This window comes from Mangifera indica, chromosome 4 (assembly GCF_011075055.1).
Source record: "Mangifera indica cultivar Alphonso chromosome 4, CATAS_Mindica_2.1, whole genome shotgun sequence".
NCBI lineage: Eukaryota > Viridiplantae > Streptophyta > Magnoliopsida > Sapindales > Anacardiaceae > Mangifera > Mangifera indica.
In genome coordinates, this window is record NC_058140.1 from 18,417,608 (window position 1) to 18,434,914 (window position 17,307).

At 32.4% G+C, this 17,307-nt stretch overlaps 2 protein-coding genes across 2 annotated transcripts; both read right to left on the reverse strand.

The window, feature by feature from the left end:
• Window positions 1-4,432: 4,432 nt before the first annotated feature.
• On the reverse strand, window positions 4,433-5,169 carry LOC123214416. The gene is made up of 2 exons (XM_044634163.1): window positions 4,974-5,169; window positions 4,433-4,888 (listed from the first exon to the last, which is right to left on the reverse strand). Exons 1-2 carry the CDS (start codon window positions 5,092-5,094, stop codon window positions 4,674-4,676), a joined length of 336 nt encoding a protein of 111 aa, XP_044490098.1. The 5' UTR covers window positions 5,095-5,169; the 3' UTR covers window positions 4,433-4,673.
• Window positions 5,170-6,412: 1,243 nt separating this feature from the next.
• LOC123214415 (probable isoprenylcysteine alpha-carbonyl methylesterase ICMEL1) lies at window positions 6,413-12,755 on the reverse strand. The gene is made up of 11 exons (XM_044634162.1): window positions 12,199-12,755; window positions 11,212-11,288; window positions 10,999-11,068; window positions 10,820-10,900; window positions 10,322-10,396; window positions 9,617-9,718; window positions 9,384-9,524; window positions 8,675-8,740; window positions 8,437-8,580; window positions 7,676-7,766; window positions 6,413-7,041 (listed from the first exon to the last, which is right to left on the reverse strand). The coding sequence occupies exons 1-11, from the start codon at window positions 12,597-12,599 to the stop codon at window positions 6,880-6,882; spliced, it is 1,410 nt and encodes a 469-aa protein (XP_044490097.1). The 5' UTR covers window positions 12,600-12,755; the 3' UTR covers window positions 6,413-6,879.
• Between the last annotated feature and the right edge of the window lie 4,552 nt (window positions 12,756-17,307).

Sequence of the window (17,307 nt, forward strand, 5' to 3'; positions counted from 1 at the left end):
TTTTGCTAGTATTTATAGCTGAGTAGACATACATATAGCGTTTCTCTTTGACAAATTCAGTTGGATTGGTTTTTTTTTTTTAAATCTCGTCCAGACCACTGAATACGGAATCTTTAACGTAATGATATTTGTATGTTAGTATGGAGAAGCTTGTGATAGAAATTTATTGGAAGACTTGACCAGGGTAGGCCTAGGAATATGATAGATTGTTAAGTATTGTACAACAAAGAATGCGCTGATGTGACCTACCAGTGGAATGCTAAGCTAAGCCTCTACGCATTCCAGTTAAGGACCTTACAGAGAAAAGTATTAGATATAAATAATTTTTTTGGGTACATTTATTATAACATTTTTTCATGTTTTTTATTATATTTACTAAATATAAAAATATTTTTGTCTAAAAAATTTATAAGTAATAATAAAATCAAAATCATATTAATAATATTTTAATACATAAGATGAAAGTAATAATTTAATTAATGATATATTATTGAAGTGTATTAAACCTATAAATGTGGAGATCGAAATTCGTATTACACAAAATCAATTAATTTGTGTTAAGATTCAATCTATCACATTTATATACCACTCACTTTACTCACTTTAATTAAATGTGAGACTTTTCTCTTTTAATCTTCAACACTTTTCCTCAAGTGGAACTATTATAAGCTGTTAAACTTATTGTTTGATTGAATCCATTTCGATGGATGCATTATTACTTGTATTTAGGAACATTTTAGACTATTAGGCCTGTTATCTAGTTTATGCTTTGATACTATGTCAGAATATATTTGTCTCTATAAATGTTAAGATCAAAACTCATATTATACAAAACTAATTGGTTTTGGTTTTGTGTAATATTAGTTTTGATCACCACACTTATAGACTTGTGCTCAGATATCATATCAAAATATATTGGGTTTATAAGTATGGAGATCGAAACTCATGGTTTTGTGTAATACAAGTTTCGATCTCCACACTTATAAGTTCAATATATTTCGATATGATATCAGAACTCAAAACATAATAGGTGGGGCTAACAACTTAAAGTGATCATGATACTAAATGTTAACGTATCTGACCAAACAACGGGTCTAACAGTCTATAGTGATTGCATTTGAGAGAAAGTATTGAAAACTAAAGTCTCATATCTAATAAAAATAAAATAAATATTGTATGATAGAGTTTAATACAAACTAATTAATTTTATGTAATACAAGTTTTGATCTCTACACTTATAAATTCAATATATTTCGACATATATTACTTGTCATATCCAAAAAAAATCAAAATATATTATTACCAAACAAAGTTTTTTATAAATTATTAGAATAGTCTTTCAAAATCATTATACAAACGCCCCATAAGTGTCAAATTTTAGATCTAATATACAAATTGGAAGAAATCAAAAGAAAAATGTTACACACACACACACATTACCTGCATTTGATTTTCTCATCATTTATATGTTTAACTAATTAATGTATCCTGTTATCTTAATTAGAATTAATGCAAGAGTTGAGATAAGAGATTAGCATATACAATATCCTGGAAAAGATACCGTCTAATTTGGGGGAGAGAGGTGGGCCTCATGTTTCTTATCAAAAGTTCTTCTTCGTTTCAAAGCTTGGGCTACTTTTGTAAATATTGGGGCTGACCCAACAAAATTCTTATACAACATTAAGCTTGAAACAGTCTTTAACTTGATTCAGGGGCTGTATTTCTGTATATGGTCCACAACATCCTACAAAGATTGCCTGATTCTTACGTTATTAGACGACTTGCCATCGTCACCTCTGTGAGGTTTGGAAATAGGGGGGGCAAAGAAGTCATATAACAAAACACAAATGATAGAATAAAAATGCAAAGTCAATCGATACGGTATTTTAAAGATGATGCCACATCACTTTGCATTAATATCTTTTTAACGGTTGTATTTCTCTTCTTTAAAACTAAGAGTTGTCTTACTTTTGAAATAATTATAGAAAAGATGGAAATAAAAATGAGAACTTACATACACACGAAGAATAAAGCTAGCAATTCTAATAGACTAGTATGATTGTATCATTGGAAGGAACGTCCTCACAGGAAATTAAATGATAAAACCCAATAAGAGAAATGAGAAATTAACTGTCTGGACAAGACTGCTTCCACTTTTATCATCTCATCAGGTTTTTTTGAGTTCCAAAATCAAATGGATTAAGGACTTACAGTACAATCCCTGCCTAAGCAAAAGGAGACACTACAAGAGCACTTGACTTCCTACATGAACAATATCTGATCTAAAGGGCTAATGTCAGTATATTTATCTGAGATATCATGCAAGATTTGTATTCAAATAGCTGCTACATATATAGTTAGACTAATTCTTCTAAAATCTGGCAATAACAGGATCGATAATGAACTTAACGGTTTTATGGCTGAGAACAGAGAGGTTGACAAATTTTAGAATGGACTCACACTGCGGGACAACTTTATCATGAACTCAGGAACAAGGCGTCTTCTTGGAGGAGCCACTGCATCTTTGGCAAGAGCTTCTCCATCTTCAGCATGAACAATAGCAACTACATCTTCAAACATGTCATCTCTGCCACCGCTCATCGGATCCTGTGATGAGTGAATTGACCAAGCATAGAAAAATTAATTAACTGAACTAACATAGATTTTTATAAGCTTTCATTTTTCAACAAAGATATCACAGATAAAGCATGTGAGTGAATTTAAGCAATGGCCTGATTTTGTTCTAGTTGAAAGCGGTGTTTCTACCAGCCTTAGGACCCTTGACAATAAAATTAGTCAATGAAAATACTTCATCATCAAGGCAGCTGGGTGAACTGATTCTTTTGGCATTACTTCATCCGACATTTATAATACTCATTCCTGGTCAGTCTACAATGACAGTGATAATTCTCAAGACGAAGGCAGCACTACCAATCATTGGAACAACCAACTTTCGGACATATGAGAGATTCGCTCAAACTTCAGTCAGTTTTATGCTTTCTAATGAGTCTGGATGCTTTTCAGGTTAATCTTGATATATTCTTTTTATGCTTTCTTGACCAGATTGACTTGCGTTCGGAGTTTCTCTACAAGGAATTTAACTACATGTAACCTGAAATTCAGAAAAATAATGGAGGACACTAAAAGAATATTGAAGACTTTTTTTTTTTGCAAAACACTAATGAATAATAATAAACAAAACAATCCGTTTCATTTCCCAAAGGGACAAACAAATAATTGGCCAAGAAAACCAAGGGTTTAATCTTTTTAAACTTTTACACTTATATTTGGAATCAAACTCCTTTTTCACTCAAACTATGGCTAAATGACTATTTCTCACCCAAGTTTAAGTGCTATCACAAAAACACACTGGTGAGATTTGAAAAACCCAAAATTTTACTTATCCATTAAAAATCTCAATTAGGGTTAAGGGTAAAACTGTCTTTTAATCAAAAAACTAAAGTTTTATTTCTTTGACCCCCCTAAGCTTGAAAACTCATAATTTAGCCCACATCTGAAGTTTAAAAAATCAAAATTTCCCCCTAAGATTTGCAAATCAAGGTCAGAATCATCGAAGATGGCCGTCTCCAATGGTGTTGGCTCTCCCTCCTGACTCAACTCTCCCTGTTGATTTCATCTTAATCGGAGAAAATAGCCTATATCGGTGGTTGAAAAGTGATCAACAAAAAGAGTTGAGTTGGGAGGGAGAGCCAACACCATCGGAGACGACTATCTCCAGCAATTTCAACCTTGATTTGCAAACCCTATGAGAGAAATTTTGATTTTTCAAACTTCAAGTAAGGGTTAAATTATAAGATTTTTAAGTTGAGGGAGGGGACATGTAACAAAATTTTAGATTTTTATAATTTTTTATTAAATAATTATTTTACCCTTAATTATAATTGTAATTTTTAATCGATAAGTGAGATTTTAAATTTGTCAAACCTCATTAGTGTGTCCTTGGGTTAGCACTTAAATTTGAGGGTAAAATAGTCCTTTGGCCCTTGAACTATTTATCGGGACCAAATCGATTGAACTTGATTATTCCATAAGTAATAAGTAGTGTTTTGGATAATGAGGGAGGAGAAGGAAAACCTGATAAGGAGTTACTCTTCATAACGAGACAAATCCAATTGTACTTGGGTTTTAATGTATCAGATTTTATCATTAGAAATAACAGAAGTAATTAATACTTTATTACCATTTTGTTTCTTTATTGAATATCCACACCAATTACATTGATAATTACAACTTGTCGATCAGAATATATATTCTCAATGATGTATGCAGAGTTCGTTATCTCTAAATTATAACATGTAGCTAGACTTGCGGGGGAGCAAAAATCAGCTAGTATCCCTAAGTCTGCATATCTTATTCCTTGCAATATGAAGATTAACTAGCTCTACCCTGGGTTAATTTGGGCAATAAGGCCTTCAGTCAATAAATCACTGTAATATATTCAACTTGTTTTGTCGTTTTTACTGCAAATAGATAGCATTAATTCCACTTGTGTAAACATATATATATATATATTGCCATTTGAAACGCAAACACAAAATTGCATGAGATTTCAAATGATAGCTGGATCCATGATTATTGCGTAATAAATAATAACAAAACCTTTTGCTTCCGACCTTGAAGCAGATTGCCTGCCTGGTTAATTAATTAAGGAATCACGGTGACGCTCCCCTATTATAAACTCCAACTGGTTCTCTTGGACTACTTGTCGGTCTCTGAGGCAAACAAGAAGTATATGATCTACCTCTGCCACATGCTACTGCACTGGCTGAATTCGGCGTACTTTGGCCGGTCGCAGATTGGTCTGTGTTTGAGTGACTTCCGTGAGCACTGGATTTACTTTGTCCGTTAGCTTCCCCGTTTCCACCTTCTGCATCAAGTAGTTAATATTTTAATTAAGATCCATATTATATTTTACTAAAACGAGGAATAAAATTAATTTAAAATGACTTAACTGTGAACCTCGGCCGCCAACTTCCGTGCAACTGCTCCTTGTGGAATAGAAAGAACCGCTATCAAGATAAAACAGCTGAGTATGAGAGCAAAACTAGGAGCTTTCTTCAGCGTTGATCCCATGCTGTTAACTAGCTTAAGTTTTTATTTTCTTCTCGTTCAAGATAAAGCCCTTTTATTGCTAGCCCTTTTATATAACATTATTGGCTGCAGTCTTATTTATATAACATGGGTCAACTCTGATTTACCTTTTTTTAGTAGGTTGACTCAGGTCAACCAAAAAGATCTTAACTTTTTAATCACGTTCTAGCTTTCTCAATAACTGAAGGGTATCAATCAGACCAAGTCAAACTTTTTCGTTGAAGCTAGATCGGGCGAAAGACCGGGGTACCTACTCAGAAAAAGATAAGGATTTTATTTTTGTGGATTCACACCAAGGGTAGGTTTAGACTCCGACCAAGTTCATTTGATCTCCAACCTAAAAATTTAATATTTGAAAAAATTTGGGAATTGTTACAGAGCCAGCCAGGTGGCTTTCCACCAGATTAAGTCAAGAAAAAGTGGTGGGAAAGTATTTAGTGATTGCACGCATATGAGAAGAAAATTTGGCTAAAAGAACGTGAATGCATTAATAGAGTTGGAAAATTGGCTTGGAAACTTGTCATCTTTGTTGACTGGAGGGGTGGTAAATTACCTATAAATACCCTCCTCCTCTCTTTGTGTAACACACATATTTCTTCATTCGGGAAAACATTTTCTTTGAATTGTTTTTGCTCTTCTTCTTCTCTCTTCTTACTTTTACTTAAATCTCATTATCTTTACATACTTGATTATTATTTTTATAACAGGAATAAATTAAAATGAGGATTAAATAAATAAAACCATCTTTGAAATTTGCAAATATGTTAAATCCATCCTAAATAATTTACCAAAAAAAAATTTCTATCACTTAGGATTATCCTTGTTAATTTTGAGAAAAGTGTTATACAAAGCTTTATATATAAATAATAATATATGATTATATAATTAAATAGTTTTAAATTAAAAATAAAATAACACTCAATCGTATAACGATATATCATTATTTGTATATAAAATTATATAAATTGTTTATACAATTTTATTGATTAATTTTGGTTTGTCAAATTAGCTTTAATTATTTACTAAAATAAAAATAATTATTCAAGTTCATCAATTTGGTAACGTATGATTAGGGGGTGACGAAAGTATAACTTCACAAAGGAAATTTGAATTTGATTTATAATTTTTAAGATGTCTCTTATCTTAATCTTAATGGGTTAGTCTGCACTGCACCTCATATGAAGCTAAAATGCTAGGGCTTCTCTCTTATTCCAGTTCGCTGAATTTATACTTTTCTATCTATAATTTTATAATTACAATTTTCATCTTTAATTGAAGAAAGAAAGTTGAGTTCATCAAATTAACGAAGTATACTTATACTATTAGATAAATGATGACAAGACAATATAGAGATAAGAGTGATACAAGAGGGAAGTCCTCACAGGAAATTAAATTCTACAACCCCACAAGAGAAATAAGAAATTGACTCTGTGGACAAGACTGCTACTTCTATCATCTCATCAAGCTTTTTTGAGTTCTCAGTTTACTAATAACAACCAATTTAAATGGATTAAGAATTTCTAGTACAACCCCTGCCCCAAGCAAAAGGAGACAATACCTTATCATTTCCAAGAGCACTTGACTTCTTCTACTTGAACGACATCTGATCTAAAGAACTAACATTAGTATAGTTAACTGAGATATAATGCAAGATTTGTATACAAATTGCGGCTATATATATAGTGAGACTAATTCTTCTAAAATCTGGGAAATACAGGATTGATAATGAACTTAACAGTTTTATAGCAGAGATCGGGTTAGCAATTATCAGAATGGACTAACACTGTGAGCCAACTTTATCATGAATTCAGGAACAAGGCGTCTTCTTGGAGGAGCCACAGCATCTTTGGCAAGAGATTCTCCATCTCCATCATGAATAATGGCAAGTAAGTCTTCAAACATGTCATCTCTGCCACCTCTCATTGGATCCTGTGTTAGAGTGAGTTGACCAAGCATAGATAAATAAATTAACTGAACAAACATAGATTTTTATGAGGTTTCATTTTTCAACCAAGATATCACAGATAAAGCATGTGAGCGAATTAACGATTGGCCTGATTTTGTTCTAGTTAAGAGCAGTGTTTCTACTAGCCCTAGGACCCTTGACATCAAAATTAGTCAATGAAAATACTTCATCGTCAAGGCAGCTGGGTGAACTAACTCTTTTGGTTATCTAACTTTTATAATACTCATTTCGGCCAACAAGAACAGTGAGAATTCTCTAGACACAGGCAGCACTACATAATTCATAATCATTGGAGCAACCACTTTTGGGACACATAAGAAATTAGCTCAAACTGCAGTCAGTTTTATGCTTTTTAATGAGTCCGTATGCTCTTCAGGTTTTTATGCTTTCTTGACCTGATTGACTTGTTTTTGGAGTTTCTCTACAAGTTTTTTAACTGCATGTAACCTGAAATTCAGAAAAATGATGGAGGACACTAAAAGAATATTGAAGACTATTTTTTGCAAATATAATACTAATAAAAAATAATATGCAAAACATTCTATTTCGTTTCCCAAGGGAGAAAACCAGCATGAAGAGATCAGACAGAACCCTTACCTGAAGAAACAAATCTGTGTGAGTCTTTCCTTCATACAGTATTGATTCAGCTTTCCCTCCAACTCTTTGAAGAGTATTTGCAAAATTCTTACTGCAGAAACAAAATGAAAATAACCACCTTTTAAAAGCACTAAGAACATTCATGAACTAATTCATAGACAATAGAAGGCAGGAGAAAAATGACAAGAACAATGGAAAAAGTGATTACTATTCATGACTTAAACAAAGTCCTATTTCAGAAAATATTTTAGTATACTAAATTTTTGAATGTGCAGCCAGGCTGCGGACCACCATTCTTCCAGTTATACAATATTGACAATCTAGACAATCTAGTAACCTCCATGTCATATACCTTCAGCACAAGTTTTAGGGGGCTGTTCCAAGAGCAACCATTAATCAAAGTAATTTATGAGTAAGATGTGTGGTCATTTTCATTCTGAGGTTTAATAATACAGCTGTTCAGATTATCTTACTACATCATTATTTAGACTCTCTTCTGAAGCAGAGTTATTGGACACCACTCATGTTCTGTTTAACCTATCACTCCCCTGAAACTTTAACTTATATTTTAATGTCTGAAAAAAAGAACATAAATTTACCCTAAATGTAACATAGGTATAGCAATCATATATTTTAATGCTTCAACAACTCTTTCAATTTAAAAAAAAAGAAGGAAAAGAAAAAAGGAAAAAAGGAAAACAGGATTTTGATTTAAAATAATTATATTCAATCATCCAGTCAATTTAAGAGGAGATTCGAACCTTGCATCTGCTGGAATGGAATAATCTCCAGTACCGTGAAAAAGAATAATGGGAGGAAGAAGAGAAACTGCATTTTTAAAGTTTGGATCTTGGACCAGTACTTCAGGAGAATATAGACGGAGAGATTGCTCCCCATCCATAATGCTGTAGCCATTAAGAGGCAGCCAAAGAAGAAAGCATCAACTTTAAGACAATGCATGTATACCCATAACTAATAACAAAAGGATGAAGTATGTACCTTAAAAAGATGGAACGGTAGAGACCCCGACTATGGAAGTGATCTATTAGGTCAAACAAATTGTATCTGTTCGGAGATGTTGCAAAGAAAACTGTGAGAGAATACTGAAGACAATTCATATGCAGTCCAGGAGATATTAAACAAAAAATATCTTAAAAAATCACAAGAGATGTATATTCTGAGCATCATATTGTTAATAGACATGCATTAGTTGTTTACCAAACCATAGTTTCATGGCAACAAGAAGTATATAGCAATGCTTCTATGAATGTATAATATCAGATCTCCTCTACTAATTTACTCCAGCTTAGAAAGGAACTTAATACTTGGGGAAGTAAGAAGACTTCAAAATTGTCATTGAGGAACTAAACTAAAACCATGCTAGCTTAAAGTTACACTTCAGAAGCAAAGAAAATATTAGCCAAATTGATACAACACAACTTCCAATGTAACAGTCAAATGTTGTAACTCCAAAACCTGACCACTGCAGTTTCCAAAACACAAGTAGTTAATTTCGGTCAGGTACATATGGTATTGAAATTATTGATGAATTTGGGTGATCTGGTGAACTAGTTTACCACTCTTGCCATCTAGTTCCCAAAAGATGAAACACAACTATAGCTCCTATCATTAGAATCAAATTTACAATTAATGATCATAAAAATGGACATTGTGGGTGGTCTAGAAAAAATTTGAAAAAGAAAATTACCCTCCAGATAAACCCAAATAAGCTTTTATCTGGGAGACACTCCAAGTTGTGCTCTCTCCTTCACCAGCCTCTTTGATTGCCTGCTCCAAGAGTGCACATGCAGCAATATGTGCACCAGCTGACTGTCCCATCAGATAAATTCTGTCCAAAGAAAGCACAAAAGGCATAAAGTAAAAACCAAGATGACCGCTCATAATTCTTCAGGGTATGCAAAAAGGAAAGAATATCTTTACCTTTCAGGATCACCTCCAAACTTAGAAGCATTATTGCAAACAAAAGAGATACCCTGGGAAGCATCCGTTACCATATCCTTGATGGTTCCCTGAGGAAAATTTCTGAATCCATTGCCAATTATGATACCAATATTACAGGTTTGTTGGTGTTATATAATAGAAACACAACATTCATATTAAAAATGCCCACTTGAAAGCAAATTTAGAATAATACCCTCAAACTAAAAAAATAAAACTTAACAAAGGGAAAGATGCATAATCATTTTCAAGAAACTTGTGGCGGTGACTGTAATAAGTACTACCCAAAAACTACATCTTTTAAGGTTCAACAGGCAAGGAAAGCCAGTACATGCACTATATGATCATCCAATTTGGAGGCACCACTAAGACAGAAATGCAGAAGTCACAGGAAATCTATTACAAAAGTTCTGTTAACCAGAAAGCTCATCAGTGCAAACGATCATGTGTTGACACAATAAATAAGGGTGTTATTTTATGTGATATGGGGAGCATTGAGACCATATGATAGATAGAATAAGACCAAAAAGTGCTTAAAGGTCTAAGTTTAGCTTTTGTATGGATGTCATAAACACGACCTAGCACACACATGGTAAACTCAATACATTCACAATCAAGAACAGAGCATTCACTTAGCAAGATAGCACATACTATGTAGAACATATATTATAGTTAACAGTAAAACACCTGTAATCAATGCAAGCAACTATGATGCCCCTTTCTGATAACTGCTGCCCTAAAAGAGAACCCCATGCTTTGTATCTGCATCATCAGGAACAAAAAACTACTCAAGACAGTTTAATTCTTAAGATTCAGAAAATATATCTGGCAATGGTTGTAAAATACACAGAATCAGAATTGAAAATACTATAAATAATGTGTATCAAATCAACTTGAATCAACTATGGTTGTAGAATAAAAAAGTTATCAGGATATTTATTTCCCTCTTATGCTAGCATGCATCCAGCTCTACCTGCTTCAATTGTTTTCTCTTAACTTGTGTAGAGTTTTTTAATTATAAATTTTACTGTTAGAGAGAAATTATAGCATTACTATATAAGTAAAATGATGCTTCTATCTACTTCCTACAATCTGATATATACATTTCTAAATTATTTCTACTCTTACAAACTGAAGTTTTCTTTGGTAATATAAACATAGAAAATAAAGGAACAAATAACTCACCCAATGATCCAGGCTCCACCTGTTACAAATGCAACGATCGGCTTTGGTCCATCACTAGTCTTAGGTAAATAGAGATCAAGCCTGCACTTTACAATATTTTAGCCACTCAAGCTCATCTATTGGAGGATTTGTATTATGCACATTAAAGTATAAGAAAAAATCAAATTCTCAGTGCCTACCTATTTCTTGGTTGATCACCATAAACAATACCTCTGCGGACCTGACTTGAGAAGAAATAGTAATATCCAACTGTAAAAAGCTTTCAAACTAGTTATGATTTGAAAAAAGCATAAATTTTAGTTCTTCACATCAATAACTCTAGTCTTTGTCAGTGGGTTTTCTGTAACATCTATTTTTGCATGAATTTTCTCAGATTGCTGAATGTAGCAGACCTTGAATAAAACCAGGCATAAGCAACAATGCATAACAGCCAAGAGCAAGAAATCTCATTATCCATCTGTAGCCTACCCTGGACAAAAAATGATCATGAAGCATCTGATAGTTAAATAAATGCGAAAAAGCATCTCAAAAGACAATTTAAAAGTAAATAATGTATGTTCTAAATTTACAAGTGTAATGACAAAAAAAAATTATTGTACTTCTTGCAATTATTTTCTGACTCTTTAATATTAATAAAACATAAGCAGAACACTCAGTAAATGTTCCCATATAATGTCCAAAACTTTTCAAAAACCCTAGCGTGCTTTCTTCACTCTCCACCATGGTCATATTTTTTTAATTTCTGGCTACCAATGTTGTCTAAATATATATGGTTCCCTATTTTGCTTGGCATTAAAAGATTGCAATCCAATGCTGATGCATGTAGGTTTTAATAGACCAACAACAGAAACATACAGAAACTTCCCTCTAATTTTTACCTCATTATGAACAATCAAATCACAAGCTGAAAATTCATTTCCCAAGTATCTAATCAGCACCCAGATTAACTACCATTAAAAAAAGGGTTACGGCTACCTTAATATCTGTCTATTACAAAGCCGTTTTCACAGATTTAACATCGAAGCTATGGCTGCTCCAAATTCCATCACGTCCGGCACTTATATAACAAATTTTAAGTAATTGTAACTTCAAATTTTTATTTCGATGTCATAAATTTCCAGTGGCAAACCACTTACTTATATGAAAACCCAAAATGCATTCATTATCATCATATTTATTTACAGATCAAACACATTTCTAATAACACAAATAAGACATAACAATATTAAGCCGAATAACTCGACTAAGGCAGATGAACTAACTAAACGATATCCATTTCACACCAAATGGGCAACAAATATGTCCATAAAAAAAGAAAAAAAGAAAAAAAAGAAAACAAACTCATCAGTAAACAAAAATTGGAAATTGAAAAAGCATACCCAAGATATCTTAGCAGCTTCAAGCTTAAGCGAGTGATCAAGAACGTTTCAGCAGCAGCATGTCCCACACCCTTGCTAAAAGAGCGGCGACGGGACCCACCACCACCACCACTACCATCAGAGAGAGAAGCCAACGAGTTGTCGCTGGCGCTCCGCCGCCGTCGGTGTTGATAGGAGTTGCCGTTAGCGGAGGAGGTAGAACTATAACTAGAAGCTCTGGAAAGAAGGGGCTTAACATCAACGGATTTGTTATCATCGTCAAATTGAGAAGAAATGATGAGACTAGTATTCAGGTCATCGTGATCAATCTCCGGTTTGATCAACACTGATGTTGGAGGTGATGCTTCAAGAATCAACAGCTCGGAAGGCCGCTGAGTTATGGGCAAGATCTGCGACGGCATATTCAACTTTCAAAAATGAATTTGTGTTTCGTTTTGCCTGTTGAGTCTGTGTGCGAGAAAGAAGATCCGGAGGGAGAAGAAGAAGCCAATCGCGGTTGGCCAAATGGTGACGAGGTAATTTTAAGTTCAAATTATTGAGGAGGCTGATTGGTCTTTTTGGTTTTTTATTCAACGGGTTAGATAATGACGACGGAATTATATGGACTTAAATTGGATGATATTTAAATTTTAAAAAAAAAATTAAGCCATTTTTTCAAACTAGTAAGATATGGATTCAAATTTGGCTCAAATTTTTTTTTTTAAGTTTTTAATTTTTAATTTATTATATTAAACTTTGTAATTAATTTTACATATTTAAAGTAAAAAGAATTATGAATGTAAATATAAAATATAAAATTTTATTAATATTTTATTTAAATAAAATTATGAGTTTATTAAATGACCAATTTAACCATATTAAAGCTCAAAACTCGAACTTAACATTAATCAAATTTTATTATTATAAATGAAAAAATATTTATAAAAAAATAAAATTATATATACATATTTTTTATATATAAATTATACACATATAGATATATTATGATATAATTTGATAATTTTAAATTAATAATAAAATAATATTTAATTATATAATAATATATTTATATAAAAAAATAAATAGACATAGCATTATTTAAAGAGAAAAGATAAATGAGTTCACTCCCTTACTGTTTGGAGACACAGTAAGGAAGGAGAATGAGACTTGGAAATTAGAAGTTGGTGGGCTTGCGTGGTTGTGATTAAAATGGTATATTGACAAAAGTTGATGGTGTTAGTAAGAAGTGGATCATATAAGTTAATTTTCACATATGAACCCTTAATGGGCTAGGCTCATCTTCCTAATTCTGATGTTTGTTGGGCTTCACCCATCTCATTTAAATTGAACTTTATCATTCTTCAAACCATGAACATGAAACCAATTCAACAGGTTAATTGAATTTAATCCTATATTCTTTACAAGAGTATATCCTATAATCCTTCAAATTTTGAGTTTAATAAGCTTAAGAGGATACTTAGAGTTCCGGTATTTTTTTTTTTTTTCTAATAATGAGTTTTGAAAATTTTTATTTATTTTACATAATCATCATATTTCATATAATCTTGAAATCTTATGGTTTTTTCATTATTGCCTTCTATTTCATGTATTTTTTTTTTTAATTGTAAGTTTGTTACGTATTGATGAAAATAAATATTATTTATAACTAAAGAAGATGAGTTGAATGATTAATAAGATTCTATTTCAATCTTATGTATATGATTATGTTAATAAAGAAAAAAAATTACTTCTTTACTGTATTTATATGATTGCGAGTGTGACAATATCATCTCGATCCTTTAAATAAAACCTTTTTTATAAATGTGTTGAGAGATCTATCATGCATGTGTAAGCTCTCTTTTTTGCTTTTAGATGCTTAATTTTTTAATCTAATATAAGCAAATTGTAAAGCTTTATGATGTTAAAGATGGCCGGTCAAAAAAGTTCATACAGTTTCTTTAGAATGGCTTTGCTGCACATTACTTTATATGACTTTTAAGGAATATAAAGGTAATGAAATTAGACATATATATATATCTAAATTATTAAGAAGATCGTGTAGGGATTGGTTTGTATTTCTGGATTTCACAATTGCAAATGAAAAAGTGTCCATTATTCCAGTAACAAAATGCAAAGTGTGTACTTTACCAAAATCTTTCAAATGATTAATACCCAAGAAAGAAGTATAAAATCATAATTGGCACAACCACAAAGAACACAAGAGGAAGAGGAAAAGATAAGATAGAGTAGATCTAGTACTAAATCTCCAACTTCCTACAATACACCAATCAAAATTAATGCACATTTTGGCAGCCGGGGAAAAACCCTTTTCTTCTTTAATATAATTCCAATGAATCATAGAGAGGATAAGAAGCAATACTGTGGCTGCACAACCAACCCCCCATTTTAAACAAGTGTTCATCATCACTCATATATATATTTATATATATCATATAAACCAGAATCAATATGCAATGCTTTCGTTGAGCACATAAAGAAAAACAAGCTTAGATTCCTCACCTTTTTTGTGTAAAGCATCCATAAAGAAGTGGTAGTGGAAGCCAGAATGAAACAGTGATCTCAAGACATGACTTAAGCTTATTAATCAATCAACTAAAGTGCTTCAAAATAGTGACGATCTATACATACACACGCACAGACTCTTTTTCAAAAGATTCCCTTTCATGCAAACTAAGATTACTATGATTTAATTTAATCATTAATACAATGCATATCTTTGAGTTGCAGGAGTTGTTTGAGACTTGACAACTCTTTAATGGCGATATATATAATACGTAATCTTCTGAGTTAGACCTTGGCGTGCATGATGGGAGAAGTAAGGAGGCTTGAAGGGACTCTTGGAAATTATTAAAACAAGAAGCATTTACAATAAATGACTTCGAAAAGCAAACAAGTTTCCCCGCATATATTTATTCGGTAAGATTTTGTTCTAGTCTTCGGGAAGCCAAAAAGATTGAGTTGATTGTCACATTGATTAGGCTAGCTAATTTGTTCGTTTTTATAGTTAGCTCTTCTCCATTGAATGTAAGAACTAATAGCGGTCAATACTTCAAACTTTTCCACTTTATTTTTCTTTTCTTTTACTTTCTTGGTATAACTTTTTGCCTTTTCTCTGGGTAACACAATTTCAAATGAACATGATCATTATGGTTTCTTTATCAAATAAAGCTCAACTTCATATATATTAAACTAAACCCAATAATTAAAAACCTGCAAGTTGAATACATAGATTAGTTTTGAAATTAATTAGCTTCTACTTGATTAATTTCTTAATCACCCTCACGTGTTAATTATCTTGCATGAACTAACAAGGTATTGATACTAAATTATAATTATATGGATTATATATATTTTGGAATCATATTATTGTTATAATGGATTCTTTGTGTGTAAAGCATTAAGATTATTAAAATTGATTTATTTATCTTGCTGATCTACTTTTCTATGGTAGCAGTATTGTGGACTGTTCTTGACAGTGCAGCCCACCTTAATTAATTATGGATCATTTGATTATGTAGATGGATTCCTCTAATTAATTTGATGTGTCCTCATTTAAATTGCCAAAGCTTTATGCTATTTGTGTAGTGGGATTTTCCCTACCCAAATCCTTATCTTTAACACGTATTCATCTAAATTCGTATAATGAAGAAGAGGTTCAAGTAGAATTTGTTATACATCTTAGATAGCAGCTATATGAATCATCATGTCCCGATTATTCTTACTGATGATCCGTACACGAAACATTTTTGCCGCATGCAAAAATCCATTAGCCGGCCCTTTTAATTGAAAAAGAAAGAAAGGCTTTTATAATGTGGAGGATGTTATGTGTGCTATAGAAGAAACTAAAAGAGGATTGAAATCAGAGGATTGAGATATTGCGGATTAAATTGAAAACTCTCACAATTTCTTATTATTTTCTCAAATATCAAGCAATTTAAACCCCATGCATTTATATGAGAAGTTGCTCCCCACTGCCTCAATTACTTCAAGGGTGGGAAATCCACTTATATATTATTGATACCCTCATTGGATTCTCACCATATACAAGGTATTGAATTGTATCTGGGCAATTCATACTGATAACGTATTGTGAATGTAATATAAGACTATAAAGAGGACTGAAATTACAGGATTGAGATATAGAGGACTAAAATTAAAACTCTCAAACACTAATATGTGCATTCAAATAATGAGAGGGGTAGGTCGGTTATTTGTAGATTGCTTCCCACGTCTTCAAGTGCTTCAACTGTGGGAAATCCACAGCCATCCGTAGTATTCTTAACAAAATTTTGAGACTGTTTTAACACAGTTGATTTGACGTGGTGTGAATGGAGTGCTAAATCATTTTGATATATATCTATAGATGCATGAACTTGAGGCTTAGCTACCTGCATGCCTGGGCGTTCCCTGTTACAATTCGCCTCAGCTTGTCTACCAAAAGTCTAATATATGATCGTCGCTAAAACATGACACGCCAACATAAATGTGCTGCTTCATAATTGGAGATAATGTAATTTAGATGGCACTCTCAAAGTTGATTTATACAAACCAACAAGTATCAAGTGAAGTGCCGATTGCACGACTTGCCTCATATTAATACATCTACTATAGACCCAGTGTTCGGATTGATTAATCATGCACTTTAGTGTAGGAGCGCTAGAATCCTACACTAAAATGCTAATGTGAGGCAAGTCGTCTTGCATTTTAGCATCATACGTCTATGGGTTGTTAACTAGTTAATTAGCAGCCTTAGAATCCTCTTGCAGTTAACTCCAAACCCAACTTGTAACGGCTAATAATTAAGATCTATTGCATTCAATTCTTATCTATATTAATTTTTCGAAGAACTGTTGGCAACTAAGATTATGCCAATAATTAACATAATCCTTATTTATATTTGTATTGCCTCTCCTCTCTCTCTTTTTTCTTTTCCCTATGATCTGTTGCCAGATTTTTGAAGGAACAGTATATTTCAAACTCCCTTGCGATCTTAATATGTGATTTTAATTTAAATGAGAGGGAATTATACTTATATGTATCAACATTATCTTATTTATGAGGGATTTGAAAGTCTTGCTGAATGAGATTTATGAGGATGTTATATTATAG

Coding starts and splice junctions, on each gene's coding strand:
- LOC123214416 (XM_044634163.1), bottom strand. CDS start 5,094: ATGGGATCAACGCTGAAGAAAGCTCCTAGTTTTGCTCTCATACTCAGC. Junction 4,889..4,973: donor GTTGGCGGCCGAGGTTCACA/GTTAAGTCATTT, acceptor TACTTGATGCAG/AAGGTGGAAACGGGGAAGCT.
- LOC123214415 (XM_044634162.1), bottom strand. CDS start 12,599: ATGCCGTCGCAGATCTTGCCCATAACTCAGCGGCCTTCCGAGCTGTTG. Junction 10,901..10,998: donor GGTGATCAACCAAGAAATAG/GTAGGCACTGAG, acceptor TGTAAAGTGCAG/GCTTGATCTCTATTTACCTA. Junction 8,741..9,383: donor TATTTGGGTTTATCTGGAGG/GTAATTTTCTTT, acceptor ATCTCCGAACAG/ATACAATTTGTTTGACCTAA.